The sequence below is a fragment of the Agelaius tricolor genome, unplaced genomic scaffold, assembly GCF_023055355.1.
Source record: "Agelaius tricolor isolate 1412-34295 unplaced genomic scaffold, bAgeTri1.0.p SCAF_18, whole genome shotgun sequence".
Classification (NCBI taxonomy): Eukaryota; Metazoa; Chordata; class Aves; order Passeriformes; family Icteridae; genus Agelaius; species Agelaius tricolor.
In genome coordinates, this window is record NW_027269278.1 from 10,009,597 (window position 1) to 10,032,270 (window position 22,674).

Below are 22,674 nucleotides of genomic sequence, written 5' to 3' on the forward strand. Positions count from 1 at the left end.
GCTGTGAGTGTTTCTTACAGAGACAGATGTAGGGAGGAAGGGATAAAGCAGAGATCTGGAGGGCGGGCAGCCGGGGGAACAGCTCCAAAAACACCGTCAGGAGGCATTTCTAGCACGAGTAGTTTATCCCGTTTCCTTTTGGTGGCACTCTCGGCCCGAATATTATCAAACATCAAACATCAAACAGATGAGATCCAGGTCCTTGGGGCTCTGGCGTTCTCAAGGTACCAAAATGTGGCTCTTGGTGCTGTGGGAAGTACACTGGAGCAATTTGTTTCTGTTGCTTTCATAGGTTTTGGAGGAAAATTTTGATAAATGCAACAAGGTAATTACTTAGCATTGCATCTGTGACAAACACCTGAAGTTTTTCTGCATAAGTTCCTTTTGGTAGTGCTGTAGACACTGATGTCTCTGGAACGACAGCAAGGATGCACAGGAATGAGCCACTGCCAAAATAATACATTTTGAAGAATAAACATTTCCTTAAGCTTTGGACCGACACCACAAGAACACAGCTCAGACCAGATCTGGGCTCTGATCCACAGACTTGCAGAATGAAAAGCTCTAGAATTTGCACCCCAGGACCCAGCTCCTGCTGTAAAGCCCAGCAGCCTGGGCTGTGTGGAGCCCAGCGTGGGGATGTGGGTGCTGAGACATCCCCATGTCCCATGGCAACAAAAACCAGTGGGAGATGCTGTCCTGCAGGGACCTGGCCCCTCACTGTGAGACCCAGCTGCCTGGGAATGCGACCATGGGTGATGAGCAACTGCTTTTGCCAGAATTTCACTGGCTGGGTTTTTTCCTTTGCAATGTTTGTCACAGCCTCCCTCTGCTAAAGCCCAGCAGAAGGTCTGGCTCTTTGCTGCAGAGCATTTGCTTTCCCTGTGTGTCCAGGAGATGGGCAACTCTTCACCACACAAGCCCCCATGAGCTCCAGGGCAGGTCACACACCTCCTGTCCCAGGGAAAGGAGCCATGAGCAGGTGTTTGTTCTTGGGGCTTTCCTCATCTTCAGCAGCTCCTGGAGCCAAAATGCACAAGGACACATCCAGCCCCAGCTGAGGGGGCAGCACTCTTCCCTGCTTTACTGGACTTCAAGGAGCCTCCTGAGGGACCTGCCTGGAGTCCTGTTTATAATGTCAGAGAATTGCCATGGAGAGATTTGCAAAGGGTGAACAGGATTTCTCCAGCAGACCCAAGGCTCTGCTCCCCACTTTCCCATCTTCACTCTGCTGAGTTTTCCTACCCAAGCCCTTCTCAGCTTGATGCTGTCTTGATTTTTCCTTTCACTACAGTGATGCTGCAAGGCCTTCCAGAAAGGATGAACACAAATTCTTCCTATAGACTCCACAGTGAATTAATGGGGCTTAAATAGGACTTTGTGAGCAGGGAATCAGCAAGACTGAACACAAACAAAGGATGCTTCTCCATTAACACAAATGAGAAACTGTCTCACTGTGCCCATTCAATCAAAGCATTGCCCACAAAGCAGTGGTGTTTGCTTCTCTCATCTAAATTTTCCTTTAGCTTTCAAGCACCAGGATTGGTATTTGCTACTTTGAAATCTCTGATTAACTGTGTTTGCAATTCCTCTCCCTGGTGGCATTGATTGCAGAGATGAAGAAAAGGGGTTGGATGGTGTTTAGAGCTGCTCATGAAATATCTGCCCTGACTGCTGGCTGGTGCTCAGCAAGGCTGGGATCTGGGGGGATATGTTAGATATGTTAGACCTGTTAGATATGTTGGATATGTTAGATCTGTTAGATCTGTTAGATCCTGGTGCTGGAGGCTGGGGGCAGTTGGTCCCAGCTCTGTGCAGCACCATGGAACTGCATCAGCTGGGCTTGCCTGTAGGTCTGGAGAGAGATCTTCTCATGGCATTCATCAGAAAAGTTCCCTAAATAAAATAAATAGAGAGATAATATGATGATGATGTTATGATATGATATGATATGATATGATATGATGATGATAATGATATGGTATTATATGGTTTGATATGTTATATGATATATGATATGATATTATATGATTGATATGATATGATATGATGATATAGATACAGCTGATGAAAAGACCAGAGGATTCCCTTCACTGCCTACCTCTTCCTGGAATGCTTCTCCTCCAGTAAACCCTACCCAGGTCCTAGGCAAGGAAAGGCAGAGCAGAGCTTTCCAGCTGTTCACAGTGGGGCCCTCCATGCCTGTTTCTGGTGTGTTTGTAGCCTCTAATTCATCTGCCATGCACATTCTGCAGAGCAAGCACTCATGTTTTGCTGCTTACAGAAACAGGCTTGTTTGGTAGCTCCTGGAGGGAAAAACTATTTCTGCTATGTGCCCCCTGACATGTCTTCCCACAGCCTGGATCTGTCTGCTTGCTCTAGCCATGAGGTTGTCCTATCACCACTTACACATTGCTTCAGATTGTTTGTACATTGCTTTTTTTAATTTACTGAGCTCTGCTCATGTGACTCAGCCCCTCAAAGAGACACCAAGCATTAGAATGTGGTAACAGTGACTCTGGCTGCAGCAGTGAGGTTGAATGTCCTTTTACTTGTATCTTGTCCAGCAGCTTAAGCCATTATTTGTTACTAACAGGTTAATATTTAAAAGGAATTTAAAAGAAATATTTAAAGGGAATTTGAAAGTGAATTTACAGTGAAATGCATCCTAGCCCAGAAATAGTTTACAGATGGATATGAAATTAATAACTCCCTTCTATCTCTAGCATTCTCTGTCTCAGCTGAGTTGATTCTTTAATTCCAAGAGCAGTTAAGTGTGAATCTACCACAAGTTCCTGAGTCTGTTTCAGTTCCTTCACTGCAGTGCTTTCCCAGAGAAAATACACAGCCCCAGGTAAGACAGTGGGAAATTCCTTCCTTTTCATTGGCAGCATTATAAACCTGCTGTGGAAATTATGTAAACTGGTCAAAAGAGAGTGGTTCTCTAAAAAAAAAGGGGGTTGTGGTTGAGAAGGAGGCAGAAACCAGAGTGTTCAGGATGACACAATCTCCCTGCTTTCCTCTTGGCAGGGGGAAGAGAATTCCTCATCCCTAATGGAAACCACACTTATCTGCCTCTGACCAGCACTTGTGAGTGGCTACAAGCCCAGGCTGGGACTCAGAGCAGCAGAAAGGATGGATCCCTTCCCAGCTCTCCATATGTCACTGCTGCCTGCTACCAGTAAAAGGAGATGTCCTGCCAGCTGGGAGATGGAGGTGTGTGCACAGCTCTGCACAAACAGAGCTGCATTTGACAGCAGCAGCTGGAGATAAGAGCCCCAAGCCTTTGGATGGGGCAGTGTGCTGGAAAGGACTCCTGAGAGCAAAGATGCCCCTGCTCAAAAGCAGCTTTGCTTTAGTGATCCCAGTTCAGTTCAGTTTGGTAAAAATCACAGAACCATAGAATCCTAGAACAGTTTGGGTTGGATGGGACATTAAAACTCATCCAGTTCCAACGTGAGGGACACCTTCCAAAGGCCAGGCTGCTCCAAGCAGCAGAAGGAGCTGCAGCACAGCATCACCTGTGCATCACCAGAGAGGTGCCTCAGCCTGGCTGGGACAGACTCACCTGCTCCCAGTCCATTGCTGGCACTAAGGATAAACCCTCTGAGTGGCAGCCACTGTGCTTCAGGGACAAACACCCCCTGCCAGCCACAGAGGAGCAGGGCACTGAGGGGCTGAGCAAACACTGGCTCTCCTGGCTTGCACACAGGTCCCTGCCCACCCTGGGATCATCCACAGGTTTGTGGGCACTGCTGTCAGCAGGAGCCCCGAGCATCCTGCACCCCTGGGTGTGTCCTGAGCTGCAAGGGCATCTCCCTCCAGCCTGCCCCAGCCTCCCTGCTGCCTCCTCTAGGCCAGGAGTTTCTAGAGTAAACTCTCCATAACATGTGGTTTCAGCTCCAGGTTCAGAGTTGCACGAAGACCATGTCCAGTATTTTCCCTGAGTTAGCAGATGTTCTGAATTTGTCACGGAAATGTGTTCCTCCCAGTTAAAGAGAATTCATATGATTAATGATTAATGTGCTATCTGAATAATTACCTCATTCAGCCAGCTTTTCTTCTGGTTTTGCAAGAAAAAGTGCATGAAAAATGAGGACACAATCCTTTTTCTGTGTTAGTGTATATGTGGAATAATATTTCTTCTAAAAAAGAAGAAAGCAAGTTTAAGAAAACAAATTACTGACAAGTTTCCACAGTGCTTGTGCAAACATGTTCTCTCCAACATCTATCCAGGACCCCAGTCCCCCTCAAAATTCATTAAAGATGTGGTGCTTCAGGAAAACCTTCCTCAGGAAGAATGAGCATTGTTATATGCATTGAAAAATCTAAAGTTTCAGGTGTAGATTATCTGAGCTGATAACCATGCACACAATATTAAATTTCTATAAGCAATTTCTAGACAAAAGGCCCCCTTCAGCCAACTTGGTGATAAGGTTTCCTGTGTATATGTGCATGCACATAAGGGAACATTGTTTTAAGGCCTTTTGGAGGAATATATAATTTAGCAATGGAAATACCAATTTTTTAAGGAAAAAAATTAAATATTTATATTTTCAGCCAGTATTTTGGCATTCAGGATTTCTTGCTCATGAGCTACCAACATTTTCTATAGTTACCAGAACATGTAGACAAAATACATTTCAAGAAAATCCAACCTTGCATTTAAGGAAGGCAATGTATAACCTGATGCTAATCTTGTCAGAAAGCCTCCAAAACTGACCCAAGGAACTGCCACCTACAGAAATCTAGCCTAGACAGAATAAAGTTTGCTTTGGGCTGTGGTATAAACCTCAGCCAGATGTATGTGTACAGTGGCCAAGGGCCAAGTCATCTTTTTGGGAGCAGCCATGCCCCTGAAGTCCAAGAGAACGTTTCTGATGGAGTTGGTGAGCACAAGGAGAGCTGGTTGAGGATGGCGAGGAGGGCCTGTGCTGAGTGGCCAAGTGCTGTTCAGGTGTAAAACACTGGATTTACTATTTGAAAGTGCCACAGAGGAGGCACAACAGCCAGGCTGGGCTCAAGATCAGGTATTTGTGATTCAAGAGAGGGAGCCCAGCCTTCAGCCCCAGTCAGAAAGGCATGTTAGGAATCCCCAGAAAAGGGGCTGACGTCAAAACAGAAAATATCTTTATTCTGCTGAGTGGTTCTTTCTTATCACTTGTGGCTCGGGCTGCACCTTTAAACAAAAATGATTGAGGAGGGTGAAAAGGAGCGTCTTGTATGAAAGCAGAATATACCAGATCTGGAATCTTGAGTCTGGAAAAGACAGGACAAAGGGAGAAGCATGTAATAGATGTATAAGAAAATTGTGAGTACTACATAGAAGGACTCATTCAGGGGGGCAATTGTTCATTGCTTCCAAAATACACAAATTGGAGTTATCTCCTGGAAAGATTATAACGAAATTGGAGTTATCTCCTGGGAAAATCATACAAAAATTGGAGGTATCTCCTCAAACGATGACCCAGTCATTTCAATGAAGGGAACGGAGATATTTTTCAACTGATTACGGGTGCAGTACTCTTTATCTCCGTACTTCCATCTTCAACTCGCAAGTGTACATGACACCTTCCCGCATCCCCACCTTTCCCCCGGCCCCGCTGCCCGCCCAAGGAGCGATGCTGCTCCTCCCGCCCCGGGCTGATGCTGAGCCCGGTCTGCCCCGGTCCCGCCCGCCCGGACCGCGACCCTCCCCGCCCCGGCCGGGCGGTGTCCCCGGCCCCTTTAAGCCGCGGTGTGTGATGTCACAGCGCTTGGAAGCCGCGGGCGCGGAACGCGGAGCGCTCGGAGCCCGCACGGAGCCCGCTCGGAGCCCGCTCGGAGCCCGCACGGAGCCGCGGGAGCGCTGCCCGCGGGGATCCCCTGCCCGCCGGGACCCGGCCCCGCCGGACGGGCATGGGGAGCCTCCAGCTGCAGGACTTCGTGGCGGGCTTGGTGGGCGGTGAGTGATGCCGAGAGTGGGCTGGGGAGGCGGCGAAGGGCGCACGGCGAGGGTACCCGGGATAAAACCCTCCGGAGATAAAACCCTCCGGGGATAAAACCTCTGGGGATAAAACCCTCCGGGGATAAAACTCTCCGGGGATAAAGCCCTCTGCTCCGGGGGTAAAACCCTCCGGGACTAACACCCTCCGCTCCGGGGATAAAACCCCCCGGTGATAAAACCTCCCGGGGATAAAACCCTCCGGTGATAAACCCCTCCGGGACTAAAACCCTCCGGGACTAAAACCCTCCGCTCCGGGGGTAAAACCCTCCGGGGATAAAACCCTCTGCTCCGGGGATAAAACCCTCCGGGGGTAAAACCCTCCGGGACTAAACCCCCCCGGTGATAAAACCCTTCGCTCCGGGGATAAAACCCCCCGGTGATAAAATCCTCCTGCTATAAAGCCCTCCGGTGATAAAAGCCTCCGCTCCGGGGATAAACCCCTCCGGGTCACCCACGGTCAGTGCCTCTGAGCGGCGTCTCCCCCGGTTTGCTTTGCTTTGCTACACAAGTGCGGTTTAATCGCACTTCCATGGGCGGGATGGTTAAAATTCGAGTTTAGAACTTGTGATGCTGCTGTGCGGGGCCGGCCTGCAGAGGCCCCCGCACGCCCCCAGCCCCCGCCGGCTCTGCCGCCCTTGCCCCCGGGGCTGGAAGGGGCTGGCAGCGCTCAGCCCGGGGCTCCCCGTGTCCCCATCCTCGGGGGAGGCACTGCCGGCTCCTCACCCCGCCACAGGGCTGATGGACACGGCAGGGACTGATCCTGTCTGCCGGGAATTCCAATGGCAAGCACCGGGAAACAAAAATAAAAGTAAGGTAAACGACACGCAGAGGCGTTAGTAATGGGACAAGGTTCACAGAACTGAGAGATGCCAGCTGAGAGGGCGACCAGCTCTGCTGCCCCTGGGGCTGCAGCAGGACAGGGTCACCAGCCACGGCAGAACAAACCTCTGCTCAAGTGACCCTTCAGACCCAGCACAGGAGCAGGGTGAGAGGTGGCTCACAGGTGTCCTGCCAGATGAGGTTAATAAATTAGCAGACTAAAAAACCCAAAACCTCTGCCAAATGTTTGTGTGAGCAGCTGATTTTTGGATCTCTGTAGGCTGTGGTTGCTCTCTCTGCCCCACTGCCCTGTGCTGTTGCTGCACGCCTCTGGCAATGGGACAGGATGTCCTGGAGGTGAGCCAGTGCTCTGCAGCAGTGACAGATGAGAGTTTTCATTCATAGCACTTGACCATGGGTGGTCCCAGGTCTGGGAGGAGAGGGGACATTTTTTTAACGCGTTTTTAGAAAAGTCATAATGTGTTGACCAAGAACATGATGCTCTTTTCAGTACCAATCCACTATGAGTGAGAAATTACATCTAGTGCCCAAAGCACCTGTGGGCACTGGTTTGCACAGAGATTTGCTGGTGAGGAAGCATCACAATTTACCCACTCTCCACAAACCCTAAAACCTGCCAGTGTTGCTTGCAACAAAGACACAAAGCCATATCCTGGCCATGGCACAGAGGTGTTCCATTCTGGAGAAGAGGGAAACCAAACTGTGCTCTGTGCTGCCACGAGAGCTCTTGATAGTGAGTGGTGTGAGAAGGTGGGTGAAAGGTAAGAGAATATGGGCCAATTTCTCCCCAGAGAACCATGGGGAGGAAGGCAGGATGGCACTGGACAGTTCTGTGCGGAGCAGGATCCTCTGTGTCTGAATCCTCTCTGATTGGTATCTCTAGAAACTGCTCCTAAAACAGCAAACGAGGAGGAATTTGCAGGACCCGTTAGCAGTCAGCCAATGGGACCAGGACATCACTATGAGCCAGGAGAAAGCACTGCCTTGTGTTGAACAGGAATCTCACCATTCTGAGGCTAAACACTTGTGTGAGCTTTCAGGAGTGCAGAAGGGGTTGGTCCTGGGCAAGATACACAAACATGAGTTCTCCTTCTCTGGTGCCTTTGAGATGCAAAGCTGAAGGAGTCCAGGAGAGTGTACACAGAAAAGTGTGTAAGCTCAGCTTTTAGCTGTCAGGGAAGGGGCATCCTGCTGGCCTTTGCTCTGGCTAGGCCCCTTACCACTGTTCCTGTGGAAATCGCTTCTCTAAACCCATTGCATCCTCTCCTGCCACAAAAGCTTCAGTGTTGTGCATAATACTTTGCTTTCATCCCCAGGAATCGCCAGTGTGGTTGCGGGCCATCCCCTGGACACGGTCAAGGTAAAACACTGTGAGCTGTGCTCACATGTCACCACCCAGACCCCCACCAATTCACACCTTCTCTCTAGCTGATGCCTCAAAGGGCCTTCACTCATCCCAAAAGGGAATTTAGAACGTTTTCACAGACTTTCTTCCTGTCCAAGGCTCATTTTGAATGAGAAACTAAAAGAACTGACTGATAGGTGCAAGTTCCTCTGTGAAGAATTAATGCTGAAAATTAACCTGGCCTTCCTTAATGTGTGGTTCACTGAACAGTTCTGGCAATGTTTTATTGAACTTTGCCACAGACTAGTATTCAAAGGGCAATGAGGGCACTGTATTTGTTTTGCTGCAGGCACATTTTTATGTTTTCCTTGTGCTGGTAATGCTGGAAGGGCAGAGTTCTGAAATCGTTATCCCAGGGCTGTGACACACAGTGTTTATGATTCCCTCATGATAATTATTCCTCCAATGGAAGGATTTAGAGAAGTAAGAAGGTATTTGTCAGCATGATGCAGACAAGCCCATGCACATACCAGTGCATCCTGACTCAACCAAGCTGACCATCCCTACTGCTGCAGAGACAGGGAGGAGGATCCTGCTCCTTTCTTTTTTTGCCCAGGCATTTCTGGGCAGCATTCATCACTTTAGCTTCTCTTGTTGGAGTTGTTCAGCCTGAAGAATAGAAGGCTTCAAAGAAATTTTATTGTGGCCTTCTTGTACTTGAAGGGGGTCTGAAATAAAACCAGAATTTTAGCAGCATTGCGCTAGGACAAGGGGTACTGGTTTTAAACAGAAAGAGAGGTTTAGATTAGATATATAAGGAATTAGTATACAAAAAAAAGGTGGTAAAACACAGGCACAGGCTGGCAGAGAGGTGGGGACATGCCCATCCCTGGAAACATTCAAGGGCAGGATGGATGAGGCTCTGAGCAACCTGGTCTAGTTGGAGATGTCCCTGCTCACTGCTGGGAGTTTGAACGAGATGGCCTTAAAAGATCCCTTTTAACTCAAAATTACCAGCAATTCTGTGACTCTGTGTTCCCTGCTCTGGTTGAAGCCTGGCTCTGGCACCAGGCAGGGCTGCCAGCTGTGGCAAACCCAGCTGTGGTCATGTTTGCAGCCTCCACCCTTTGGAGGGTGATGCCAAGGAGGCAGGGCCCAGCATGGCCCACACCACATCCCTTCCCCAGCCATCACAGCCCCCCCCTTGCACACACCAGGCTCTCCTGGGATCAGGAGATGCCCAGCCAGCCCCATTCTTTATTCTGAGCTGCTAAAGTGATACCAGCCCCAAGGGCGTCCCTGTGCAAAGGTGATGCAGACCCCAGGCAGGAGGAGCCACAAGGCTGCCCACACCACCCAGCCTTGGGCAGGGCACAGGCAGGCTCTGCCCAGCATTGCCAAGGCAATTGCCATCTCAGGCTGGTGGCCATGGCATCACTGCCTGGCTTGGGGGAGTTTGGCCATGGGAATCCTGCTTGGAAACATCGAGTTTGGGTGCCAAGAAAGAGCAAGCCCATCCTTCAGTGGTTATAAAGACAACTGTCAGGCTGCCCCCTCTGTTGCTCTTGGCTTTGGGCAAGGCTTTGCCTCGGGAATACCAAGTAGGCAGACTTGTTATGTTCCAAATTCAGGAGCAGGAAAGGGGAAAAGAGAGTTTTTTACAAAGGGGCTCTCAGCAGAATCTGCAGCCTCCAGGGGATCAGGTGTCTTTCCCCATTTGGGGGAGGAGGCAGGACTGAGTATCAGGCTCTGTGGGGTAAGTGGCATCTACACCACACTTCCCATCAAATCATCTCTTCCCCCTTCAGCCACCTCTTCCCATCACTACAGCTTCCATCAAACCCCAGCAGCTGTTTTTTCCTACGTCCTTTTCCTTTGCAAAACTCTGAAACTTGTGCCTTTGCTCTCTTTTCATCCTACCCACTGCATTCATTTTCCCAGAACTTTCTTCAGCTTCTGGGTGCCACCCAAGAGCCCTATCTAATCAAAACACAACAAAAAGGAGAACTTTGCAGAGGTATATCCATACTGGTAGTAGCTGACTTTGTCACAGATGCCAGCAGGGATTTCAGTGCTGGGTGTTAACAGATTAGCTAAGGGACGTGTGTGAGAACCAGATTGTGAGAACACTCAGTTCCCCCCAGTTACTCAAAAAAAAATATTAACTTGAACCTCTAAATACCTGGTTACTGAGTAAAAGAATAGAAAAAACAAAAAACAAGCCCAGGGAGGCGAAGTGGAAATGTCTGGGTTAAGATGAACCCAGGGCTGGGCACTGGGGTCACCTTGTCCTGGGTCACTCTGGGTGTAACCACCTTCCCCATGTCCCCCCAGCCCTGCTACCCCCAGTGTGAGTCACAGTGTGCCCAGTGTGCACCCGTGGCCTGAGCCTGCCCACATTGCACAGCGTGTGCTGCTGAGCCCGGGCAGCAGCCTCATGTGCCAGCTCGTTCTGAGTGCCCAGGAAATATTGCTGCTGCTTCCCTGTGGCCTCTGGCCAGGCCTGGAGCGGAGCAGGGATGCTCCATGTGTGCAAAGAGCTGCATGGAGCCACCCCAGGGTGAGGGGTGAGCCTGGGCTGGGGGGTGAACACAGACTTTGGTCCCTCCTGCTCCTGCCAGGGTCCCACGCAGCACTGGCAGCCTCTTGCAGGGCTCTGGGCCAAGTGATTGTGCCATCCAACCTGCTGCTTGCCATCCAAAAGCTCCCACTAGCTGTGAACTCTGGCAGACACACATTACTTTGGGCTTTAAATTCCCAAATAATTTCCTGCTTCACCCTGGTGTAAATCAGGGCTGAGCCAGTGGATGGGATTGGACACCATCCGCCCAGCACAGTGTCCCTTCAGCCTTCATTGCTAGCAGCAGTGCTGATAAACGCAGTCAGAAATGTCCCCATTTCCTAAAAATATTCCTGATGGAGCATGTGTGTCTTTCTCTAACAAATGAGCTCTGGTGTCAGCCAAGATGAAGCCTGAGGTGCTGTGAAATGAGCAGTGTTTCCATTTCCTTGCACACCTCTAAGCTCAAAAAAGGCATCCCTTGTTAGGATGTTTCTAGTGCAACCTTGTGAGCAGCTTGAATGAAAGATGATCTAAATATATACATATGAGAAGGGGAAATGCCTAATCCTGTAGGCTTTGTTGTGACCTATGTGCCATTTCTTACATCTCTTAGAAGGTGTATAACCAATTTGCTTTCCAGAAATAAAATGTCTTTTTTGAAATTATATAAAACTGGTTTTGAGTGAAGCATGGAGAATTTCTGAGATGGTGCCGAATTATTTTAGCTCCAATTAGAATCTCTGTGTCTTAAAATCCACCTTGGAGCAGAAGGGCCCCAGAAGTCTCCCAGGGGAGCTCACCTCTCCTCTCTTTGCAACACATCCCAGCCTTTCCTGAGAGTCTCCAAATGGAGAAGACCACACCACTCCAATTTCCACATAAATCAGGCCCTTGCCAATGACAGCACTGCACACCAGCAGCCTGCTGTGCTGGGTCAGGCTTGCTGGTCCAGGCTGGAGAGCAATTTTTGACAGTCATTGATTCCAGATGTTGCAGAGAGCTTCAGGCTGTGAGATCCTGCTTAGCCTTGCTTCTGGCCAAGTTCAAGAGGGTGGATGCACATATATCTTATTTTATTGCTCAGTTCTCTTTACGACTAAGGAAGGACTTGCTCTCAAAGCAAAGTACACATTGTTTACATAGCATGACCCTCCATTGGGCTGGAAACATAGGATTTTAATCACATTTTACAAATGTCTTTTGCAGACTCGTTTGCAAGCTGGACAAGGATATGGAAATACACTCAAGTGTGTTCTGACCGTGTACAGAAATGAGTCTGTAAGTACTTCATCATACATTAAACGTGCTGGTAGAAAGTGCAAGTCAATAAATAGATAAATATATAAAGCAATTGTACAAAATGCTGTTGACACCAGCAATTATATAAAGACCAATAAAGTTGATGCAATTGAGCCTGCAAATCCCTACAGCCTTGTCTTGCTTAACTCTAAGGTTAAGTCACCACTTGGTGACTCCTATAGGGAAAAGGGAGATCCCTGGCATGGAATGATCAGTGTGTCCACATGGGTTGCATCCACAGTGACTCTTTTGCCTGATCCCACTGGCAGAGGTCTCCCAGAAGGATTTTGCTGACTTTGGTGAAGCCAGAACAAACACTGTCTATATGAGGCACTTCTACAGGGGTTCCTGTGCTTTCAGCCATATCCCATATTCTGCACGATCTCTATAGGCCTTTAGCAGCATGAACCAATTTCCTTTGCTCAGCATGTGCGAACACTTGGTTCCAGGAGACATCTGCTACTTGGATTTGCATTTCATCCCTGACTGTGGCAGGGATTGGAAGGAGACAACCTCCCAAGTCCTTTCTGACCCAAACCATTGTGTGCCTCCGTGATTTCTAACCCGATAGACAAGCTGGGGTTTACACTGCTCAGTCCTGCTCAGTCTCCTAAGCCCTGCTCCCTTTCCTGGGTAGCTGACCGGCTTCTTCAAGGGCATGTCCTTCCCACTGGCCAGCATTGGCATCTACAGCTCGGTGGTGTTCGGGGTCTTCAGCAACACGCAGCGGTTTCTGACCCAGCTCCGCCACGGGGACCCGGCCGCCGCGCCCTCGCTCGCCGACATGACCCTGGCCAGCCTCGTGGCTGGGGTCATCTCTGTGGGCATTGGCACCCCCGTGGAACTGGTCAAGATCAGGCTACAGATGCAAACACAGCCCTACACCAAAGGTAGGAAGCAAGAGTTTCGTCTTCCTGTCTCTGGCGGTCTTTGGTACGTACGCAGAGCTTTACAATTTTGGGCAAGGTTGGGCTTTCTGCTGCTTTGTGCTGCTGCAGTTGGGCTAAAAGTTCTGCCTTTTGCCAGAGGATAGGCCCCATCCTGCTCAGCTCAAGGGAAGGGTTTTTATCAATGGTGTTTCCAGACAGTTGGGATCTCTAAGGAACATGAGGTAGGTCTGCTCAAGACCAGAAGCTGCAGAAATTGTGAGTCCCTGGGCTGTGGGGTCTCCTGGAGATCCCAGCAGCAGCACCATGGCTGCCAGTGGCAATGCCAGCTCCCCATCTCCCTCTGCACACTCAGTCCCACATACATTTGCCCATAAACCTCTGTTATTCCACTCTTCTCTGCTCAAAACCAGAAGTTTCCCATTTACATTTAAAACCCGACTTATTTCACACAGGGTGCCAGGTGGCCCAGGTGTGAGCAGGATGGGTCAGGAGGGGACACCAGCAGGATGGCAGTGGGTGGCTGTTCCCTGTCCACAGGCAGAAGGGGCTGCTTCAGCTTTAGACACCAGCTGAATTCCATTGCAGGCTGCCAGCATGGAGCAAACCCCACCAGAGCACATGCACAGCCAAATGAAGACATGGAGCAGCTTCAGAGCTGAACAGCTTGGATTTCAGCATTTCACCTTTCTCACAATTACAATTATGGCATTTAACTGTGAAATGCTGGCATTTTTCTTTTGCTTTGATAAAACAATGTTATGTCCATTTTTAAAGCCTCCATGCAGCTTAGAAACCTAATGCCTTTTACAAAAACAACTTTGTCTGCATGGGAAGGGCCAGACTCTGAAGATGTTAAGGCTTCCAGATATGTGACCTGGCATAAATTGAAGTTAAAATCCATGAAAATTGGGCACATTGCCTTAAATTTATTTGGAAGTCTCACTGGGCACGTACCTATTGGGAGGTATGCCATGCATCTAAGAAAATCTGTCTGAAGTGTCTACGTGTTTTCTGAAAATGGACCTAAATACTCTCTCCTAAAACATTTTCCCCATGTTATCTGCTGACCCCAGCAGAAGAAACTGGATGGCAGTGACTTCTAATGAATGGCAGTGGGCTTTGGAGAGCAGTTCTGTGGCAATATGTCTATTACAACAGTTGTATCTTTTTTCTTCTTTTTTTTGTAGCAAATGCTAAACTAAGTTCCACAGCTCCTGGATCTCCTGTGTACCGAGGCCCAATTCACTGCTTAAGGACAATCCTGCAGAAAGAGGGGATTCCAGGAATATACCGAGGCAATGTAGCAATGCTCCTGAGGGATGTTCCCGGGTACTGCGCCTATTTCGTCCCGTACGCGATGTTCTGTGACTGGATAACCCCTCATGGAAGCATTGCTCCTAATCCCTTCTCCATCTGGGTGGCAGGGGGTGTAGCAGGTAAGCACCTTTACTTCCTCACAGCATTGGCAGAACAAGAACAGGAAGGTTCTCAGGGCAGATTACAAGGGTGACTCAAGGGCCACTGCATCCTCCTGAGCAGAGGACATGGTACTGAACCTTCCTTCCGCAGGGCTGGGCTCCCTGGCACCACAGCTGCACTTTATGACTTGACAAACGTTATGGAAGTCATGTTATCAGACCTTCCTTGGGCTCATTGTCAGCGAAGAGGAGAACAGACAGCGCCTTCATCTCCCTGGGTGCCTCAGGGCAGCCTGCCAAGCCCATTGCAGGGGTATGTGGTAGCCAAGATGCCTCCAGAAGAGGACTTCAACCTGTTGGCTGCCCACCAGGAGGGTGTGCACCTACCCACACCTAGCAGAAGCCCAGTTCACTGTTACTGATCTTCTTCTTTTTTCCACATGTACCCTTGCCAGTAAAACTGGCATGTGTGCCCCCACCATGTGAAAGGTCACCCCTACTCCCACTCCCCACTTCTCGGCCATTTATAAATTGCAGATCCATAAAGGCAAGTCAACCCTTAGCTCAGGTAATGATAACAAAATGCCTTCTCCTCAAATAAAGAGGCCCCTGGTGCCTCTGGATGGTTTTTCTAGTGTGCCCCAACACCCACGTAGATCCAGACCAACTCTTGTCTGTCCAGCTGGGCCATGGATTGCAGTCATGTACTGATCTTTGCAGAGGCAAACCATCCCACTCAGCTGCAGGCCGATCAATGGAAACAGGTATTTCTTTAAAGGAATGACAGGGTATCTCACTGTGTGGAGCCTAATCCTGGCAGCCTGAGATGCACCAACCCATTATTTGTAACCTCAGCTCACACTCTTTACAATGGGATTATCAGAAGACTCAGTTTTTTCTGAAATCACCCCAAGCAGCAGCTCAGGCTCTTCCCATGGCATGTCCATGTTCCACCAGGAGCACAGCAGGAGATGTATTTGCACCTGGAGAAGCCCCTCTTGAGTCACCTGCATCTGATCAGCAGCATAACCTCCAAAATATGAACACCTTCCAGAAACAGGGAATTTTCAGAAATACTGTTTCTGTGCCTGAGCAGGGTGAATGCCCTGAATGAAAATCACATTAATATGATGTGATAGACGTCAATTTCTGAGAGCACTGATCTGTAGGCATGGAAGTATAGAGAAGGAATTATTCAAATACTTCTGCATTTTTCCAGGAGCTGTTTCCTGGGCAGTATGTACTCCAATGGATGTTGTGAAAAGTCGACTTCAGGCAGATGGAGTTTATTCAAACCAGTACAAAGGGACCATTGACTGCATGTTGCAGAGCTACCAGAATGAGGGCTTAAAAGTAAGTGACATTTGAAGTTAAATCTGGTTATTAGGTATGTAATTGTCAACTGGAAAACACAGTGACTGTTAAGAACCTACCTGCAGTGCTGAGAGACAGTTAAAGCCAGTTAGTGGTAAATTATTATTATGGCAGTAGGTAATTATCATGTAGATTCCTTCAAAATCAAAATAGTGAGAGTTATAATACATGTTACATAATGAAGAAATGAATGACTGGGGGGTCACACACTGCTGGTGTAATTAACTTCAAACAACATTTCATATTAGTGCACTTAATCATGGACATAATTTGAGTTATCATAAATCAGAAGTAGAAAGTCTTACCTCTGCGATTCTTCTGCAAAATGCAGAGGTCAATGTTTCCCATTGACTTTGGTGTCAATAAACTGATTCCAGTGGGACTGTCCTGGCATTCTGGATGTGCCTGGTCACCTTGGGCAATGCTTTGGTGGAACTAATGCTGCTTTTGCACTGTTGAATGTCAGAGTTCTTATATCAGAATTGCTTTCGTTTCAAACATGAAGAAGGGCTGCGTGCCAAACAACTTATCTCCCTTTTCTGATTTTGTCTGTTAGTGTAATAAAAGATATTTGTTCTACCTGCAAACTTTGCCTCAATTAAATGTGAACGGCAGAGAATAAGGGTTTGCAGCTTTATTGTGTTGCCAAGGCATGGTTGTGGAAGTAACGTCTGATATTGAAATAAATCTGTATTTATCATCGGAACAGCATGTAGTCTCTTAGCCCCAAAGTGGTAATTTTCACATTCTAAGAGAAATGTAACAAGTTACAAACAGGAAAATATCCTGCAAAATCACAAGTCAGTGTGATTTCAATATTTGCCAACGTGTCACTATGTTATGCCAGCTGTCTCAGGAGCCTGTGGTCTGGTTCAGCTTTTGCCACTGAGTGAAGAAAGTCACATTTGTGTGAAGCACAAGCACCTGGAGAGATGCTGAGGACTGTGCTTGGACAGTCAGATGGGGACAGGGTGCCCAGGCTCTACAGTACCTGCCTTGTGCATTCCACTTGGAGTGCACTTCCACAGCAGGGTGGCAGAAATGGGAATTTCCATGGGTTTTCCTTTCTCTCTCCATCCTCATCCTCTGCCCTCCTTGTCCTGCCTGAACTAACAACTAAAACAGTTTTCTGGTAGAGCTCTGTACTTCTTGTAGTTTTTCTGCTGTCCCATCTGGCACCTGCCCCAAAGCCATCAGTAGGATTGAGTGATTAGTTGATAGCAAGACTGGAATCTGCTCTCATAAGGAAAATCTTTTTAAAAGTTGGGAGACTCACAACTGACAAATGGCAAACCCAGGGCTGGATGTTTTCATTCTGGGACAAAGGAACAGCATTCTCAGTGCTGGCAATACTGCCTGATGTACACAAAGAAACACAACTACACCCTTGTCTTTCTCCACAGCCAGGTGTGTTCACTCAGATAATAAAAATTTATGCCTCTGGGCTTTTCATCCTAAACCTTCATTATTATTTAACTTGGGTCTCTTATGTTACTTTATGCATAATGCAAAAACATTGAATTTCTTCCCAGAAACTTCTCTTTCCTAACAAAACGAAACATCTCAAGAAATCAAATAATATCCTAAATGTCCCAATACTGCAATTTCAAATTGCAAGCTTTATTTAAACTATGTGAACACATTTTGATTCTGTCTCAAACAAGTCAGCACTATGCTTAGGATTTTCTGGACACAAGATATGATGGTGTTTAGTAGAGTTCAGTAATTTCAGGGCAAAAATTGGTTATATGCTTAAATCAAAGGTCTTCTGATCTTGGGGCCAAGATTTTTCATGGTTTTTTACAGTAGGTGTGGGAATTTTGCTGTTATAAAGCCTGGAAAGGAGTTTGATTGCTGAAGTTCTTTTTCACATTTATTCTGAACATGTGGTATTTATAGATTAGTGACTTGTGGTGATGGGCCTTGGTGGTTAATGGAGTGATTGTGTGAGAAGCAGGCCAGCAGAGATCCCTCCTGGAACCACCACGTTGTGAGCAGACTCACCCCACAGTAAAGGCTTTGTGCACTCTCTCACAGGGTGTGGTGTTTGCAGTGGGGAGCACCAGGATGCCAAACCAGTGACTTCTGCCACTGTGCTCCCCGTCCCCAGTGCAGACCCCAGCCAAGACCAGCAGTGGGAGTGCATCTTCCAAGCAAACCCGAAAGATTTGGTCCTTCAGAATCCCACCACGACTTCATTCAATGTTTTCTTTCTCTTCTTAAAATGGTCCATATATTCCTATGCTCTAACCTTGCTCATTCCCTACAGGTCTTTTTTAGGGGCCTCCTGGTCAATACAATAAGAGGATTCCCATCGAGTGCAGCCATGTTTCTTGGCTATGAGCTTTCTCTCAAAGCAATGAAAAGATGCCAAAGTGAGACCAATCCCTAACTTCCAGGTCAGCACATAAAGACCCTCTAGCTTTATTAAAATTACAGAATTAATCTTTGAATCAAATAGAGTTGCAATTGTATAGATCCTCTGAAAGTTGCACAAATTACATGGGTATCTACACCTGAATAGCCAAACACAATTTGGGTCTGTGGGATTCAGAGCAGACTGCAAATGTGCCAATGGATTTTAGTTTCAGTCCTCATCTCCTGGAGCTTCACTGTAATCTGTTCTGATTGTTGTGATTATTTTAATTCACATCATTCAGAAGTAAAAATTTGAAAGGAGGTTATTCTCTAATATTTTATAAATTTTGAAATATCATTTTTACTATAGTCCCTGCACAGTATTCTGTTCCAGCCCCTTGACTATCAAGTCACTGTTTCACTCTTTCCCTCATTAACTTGGAGTTGCATAAAGGAGCAGCATTAAAAATATCTGATTAAAGAAACTTTTTTAGCAGCTAGATACTCAAGATTTTTCTTGGCCATCTTGGCTGTTTTCTGCAGTACTTCATAAATCTCCTTCTTTCTTATTTCAAAAGTGTTGCCAAGAAGACCAGAAAGTCTCCTGCCTTCCTGAGCCAGATCAGCAGTGTGGTGTTGGTGAGGGCTCAGCTGCTCTGAAGACTCCCATCCTGCACCTACAGCACCTGCTGTGGACACGTGGTCCATGGAGCACGCCAAAAATCACACCAGCTCAACCAAACCCAAAGACTATTTTATTATCAAATCTTTCTCTGTTGACTAAGAGCACCCTAGAAATTCTGCTGGTGGTGGTGGGCTTCTTCACCAATGGCACTTTTGTCTTGAACCAGGAAGAGAGCTTCCCTTTCCCAAGGGATGTACCCAAACCCAGCCCACCTCAAATCACCAAGGGAGCATCTTTTGTACAACACGGTGTTATAACACTCATCTTCTTTGGTGAACAAGGAAAGGAGAAAATGGTGTGTACACAGGTGCTTTTTCTGGTTGCCACCAAATCCTAGCTTGCTTTCAGGTTCAAAGAAGAGGGTGACTCCTCCCATACAAACACGTGTGCTCTACAACACAGTTTGGCACAATTTAACACATTATCATGAAAAATGTAAAGGCTTTAACAACTTCAGTCTGTTTTCCAAGGTGTAAATTAAATTGGGAAACAGGAGGATGTTAAATTCAGAGACTAAGGTGCTTTTTTTTTTAATACAGAAAACAATAAAACAATAAAGAGTTTGCATTTCATATAGAAGGCTGCCTATTAATTGAACACAGCTTGCCTGGTGCAGCCCTCCAGGGGCTGTCTTGAGGTATCTCTTTAGACCCTCTGAGCTCCCTGACATGACTTGCCAGCTGCCAAAACCTGCAGACAAAACTTTGCAGCCATGAGCAGACCATCACCAAAGAAAGTCCCTTTAGGACACAGTGTACTTCAGACCTCCAGCTCTTTGCTGGAATCCCACTGAGACCACTGGGGCAGGCCCAGTCTCTCTTTGGTCTACCTCAGCATCTCAGTTATTCCAAGATCATTTACATAATGATTTTTTCTCTTTATGCTGTTAAATATGATTTATTTTCTAAGCATGGAGCTTTTGATGCCAAAGCCCAAGAAGAACCAGCTTTGCTGTGACAGGAGGACTCTGGTGGCACTGGCAGGACAGGCCAAGGGGGCTCACATGCAGAGGGACGCATGACATGGGGGAATAATCTAGGACAACACTTCATCTGGAAATGTTCTAGAGAAACAGCTCTTCCTCTGGAGAAGAGCCCAGGGGGAAAAGCCCAGTGATTGCAGTTTCAGCAGATGCCTTCCAAACAAGGTTTCTGAAGACAATGTGGAGCAGCTGTCCAGCTTTCCTCCATAAAATGAGGAGAAAGAAAGAGAAACTCCTTCATCCTCTTCCCTGGATGAATGGGGGAATTGGTCACAACACGTGACGATCACAGCAGAAAGTGCCTAAAACTTTGGGTCTGGAGCAGAACTTGGACATGGGGTCACCTTCTTTGGGCTCCTCATCACTGGAGATTAAAAACAAAACTGTGGGTGCTTCCAGAACTGGCCTTAAAATGGGGAAGAAACAGCTGGTGTTGCTTCATCTCAAAAGGCTCACAGTGCCTTTGATCTTCTTTAGGATACCTGGAACAGTTTTTAATAAACAATATGGAAAAAATTGATGATCCTTCACACAAGTATTTGTTGCTGGCTGCATTTAAAGATTCATCCTTTTCATGTTGCCTATTTAACTGCATGCATGTAAAACATGTTTTTTGGATGGATAATATCATGTGTCCCCAGGGATAATACTTGGGCAGACTATGTTTTAATGCAAATAAATTGTGTGTTCATCTGCCTGCATAATGTAAAATGGATCATGAATGACTTAAACTGATGAGTTCACAACAAGCTGTGTATCTGCATGATCCTGCCCTCATGGTGCCCAGGTTTGATCTGTTCAGTGCTCTCTGGGTGTAAAGCCCTGACACCCACACAGGAGTTGCACAGTGATCATTCATGGTATTATTCATCCAATTAAACCAATTTTGAGATCAGAGCCCAGGATCTGCCTGGACAAAACTCTCATGTAGCACACACCTGCCAGAAGGAGCTGTCAGGGAGAGCCATGGGCAACTTGGTGTGGAAAGGGAGCAGAGGGCAGAAAGTTATTCTAAATAATAGAAATACATATGATATAAATATATATAACGTAAATATAAAATCATGAAGATCAAGTGGGAAGTGAATACAAAGCTTTGGCCACTTGATGGCATCCTCATCCCTGGCAGGGCATGTGTGGCTCACTGGAGCTGCCAAGAAACCCCTCTGTGCCTTGTCCATTCTGCTGCCCGGCCAGCACACATTCCCTGCCCCATGGGCAGCCCCACACTGCACAGCCTCGGGATGGTTTTGGGGTGGCCCTGCCCTGCCAAAGGCTGCCCTGGTCTGGCAGCAGTGGAGGCAAGCCCTGGACAACTGGTGAATCAGTGCATCATGCCATTAGTGTTCACAAAGCACAAAAGAGGCAAAGCAACTCCGGGCTGGAGCACGAGGGTTTCAAGGGTGACAGCAACACAGGCCACTGAAGGAGATTCAGCTGCCTCTGGGCCACTGCTGGGGACCAAGGACACCTTGGGGCTGGGCCAAGCAGGTTTTGAGGCACAGCACTGTGTGATAGCCCTCGCTGTGACCCATCACACCCCTGGGAAGTGCTCAAGGCCAGGTTGGACAGGGCCCTGGTTTAGGGGAGGTGTCCCTGCCCATGGTGAGTGGGCTGCAAGGAGATGAGCTTTAAGGTCCTTTCCAACCCACACCCTTCTATGGGTCTATGATGCTTGACCCTGATAGGTGTTTAGTCTTGCTCTTGCAGTAGTGAGAGCGTGTGGCTGTGTCACCAGTGAGAGAGGTCCAGTGGTGCTGGGGTTGTGTGACACCACAGGGGGCCAGCCCTATGTCCCAAAGAGGAGGGATGGCAATTAAAATTTATACACACAGAGACCTGAAAAGTCTGTGTCTTGTGAATAATCTTCTGTATGGTATATTAAATGCATTACTTTTTGGAAGTAAAATCACTATCATTATCCATGGATAGAAATTAGGATCTCCAAAGAATTTTTCAGGGACCTGGTGATGGGAGTTTAAAACAGCCTTTCCTGGGAGGCAGACAGACAGACATACAGCTGATTCAGTGGGGAACTGATTACATATGTTGGCAATTTTGTCTCTGAAGAGACAAGAAAGAAAACCCTTGTGTCAACAGAATTCAGAATTCAGAATATGGACCCAGCTCCTTTGTCAGTGCTGTGTCTGCCATCAGTGGCATGTTCCCCACACATGCTGGAGTGGTAGGAGCCATCTGCTTGGTAGGTTGTTCAAGGTGTTTACAGAGTCCCTCATTTCTAAAATAAATGCAGTAAATCCTGAAATGGTCAAAAAATGAGAAGGGAGACCAGAAAAACCAGGGATACATAGTTCTATGTGTTTGTTGCCTGGATTATGAAAGCATATTCAAACCTGTCATCCCTCAAATAAGTCTTTAATTGCCCAACTTTCATGTCTCTGGTGGCATTCCAGCTCTTACAACAGCCTGTATTACTTAATGAGATGCAGGCTGTTTTTCACACTTTATAAACTATTTAGTGATATGAAAGGAAAAAGTGGCAACAGCAGCTTATTTCCTTCAAAAAAACCCCAATCAAACTGAAACAAATGTCCCAGTGAAAATCCATTTTTCCAGAAAACAGCCCTGACCTGGATGAAGGCCTTTGGGGCTGGGAGAAGCTTCATGTTGTCTACAGTGCACAGAGTGGGAAGAGGCTTCCCAGCAGCTTTAGCATCTACTGAAACCCTGCCTGTAAAGGACTTTTCCAACCTAAATGATTTTGTGATGGCTCCAGGCCAGGCTGTGATTTTCTCATGCCTCGGAGTCCCTGCCTGGTGTTTCCCCACCTCAGGGGAAGGCAAGATCACAGTCCACATCTCAGTTTCTCTTTTTCTGAGACAGAGGAGTAGGTGACGTCTTTGCAGGCATTAAGATATATCTCTTTGGTTTATCTGAAGCTCTTTGTTTCGTCATAGAAGTTGTTATAGTAGA

The 22,674-nt window shown here is 47.4% G+C and overlaps 1 protein-coding gene across 2 annotated transcripts; it reads left to right on the forward strand.

Annotated features, from left to right (window-relative positions):
• Nucleotides 1–5,772: 5,772 nt before the first annotated feature.
• On the forward strand, nucleotides 5,773–20,198 carry SLC25A48 (solute carrier family 25 member 48). 2 transcript variants are annotated; one of them, XM_071443245.1, is made up of 8 exons: nucleotides 5,773–5,944; nucleotides 8,143–8,186; nucleotides 11,941–12,012; nucleotides 12,671–12,923; nucleotides 14,111–14,359; nucleotides 15,561–15,694; nucleotides 17,985–18,114; nucleotides 18,652–18,790. In XM_071443245.1, the coding sequence occupies exons 1-7, from the start codon at nucleotides 5,899–5,901 to the stop codon at nucleotides 18,105–18,107; spliced, it is 921 nt and encodes a 306-aa protein (XP_071299346.1). In that variant the 5' UTR covers nucleotides 5,773–5,898; the 3' UTR covers nucleotides 18,108–18,114; nucleotides 18,652–18,790. The 2 variants fall into 2 exon arrangements, with proteins under 2 accessions (XP_071299346.1, XP_071299347.1); XM_071443246.1 differs by lacking the exon at nucleotides 17,985–18,114 and having other exon boundaries at nucleotides 18,652–20,198.
• The last annotated feature ends 2,476 nt before the right edge of the window (nucleotides 20,199–22,674 follow it).

Excerpts from the sequence above, each read along its gene's own strand:
- SLC25A48 (XM_071443246.1), top strand. The coding sequence starts at position 5,899 with ATGGGGAGCCTCCAGCTGCAGGACTTCGTGGCGGGCTTGGTGGGCG. Across the intron at positions 8,187-11,940 it reads ATCCCCTGGACACGGTCAAG|ACTCGTTTGCAAGCTGGACA; the intron begins GTAAAACACTGT and ends TGTCTTTTGCAG. Across the intron at positions 12,924-14,110 it reads AACACAGCCCTACACCAAAG|CAAATGCTAAACTAAGTTCC; the intron begins GTAGGAAGCAAG and ends TTTTTTTTGTAG.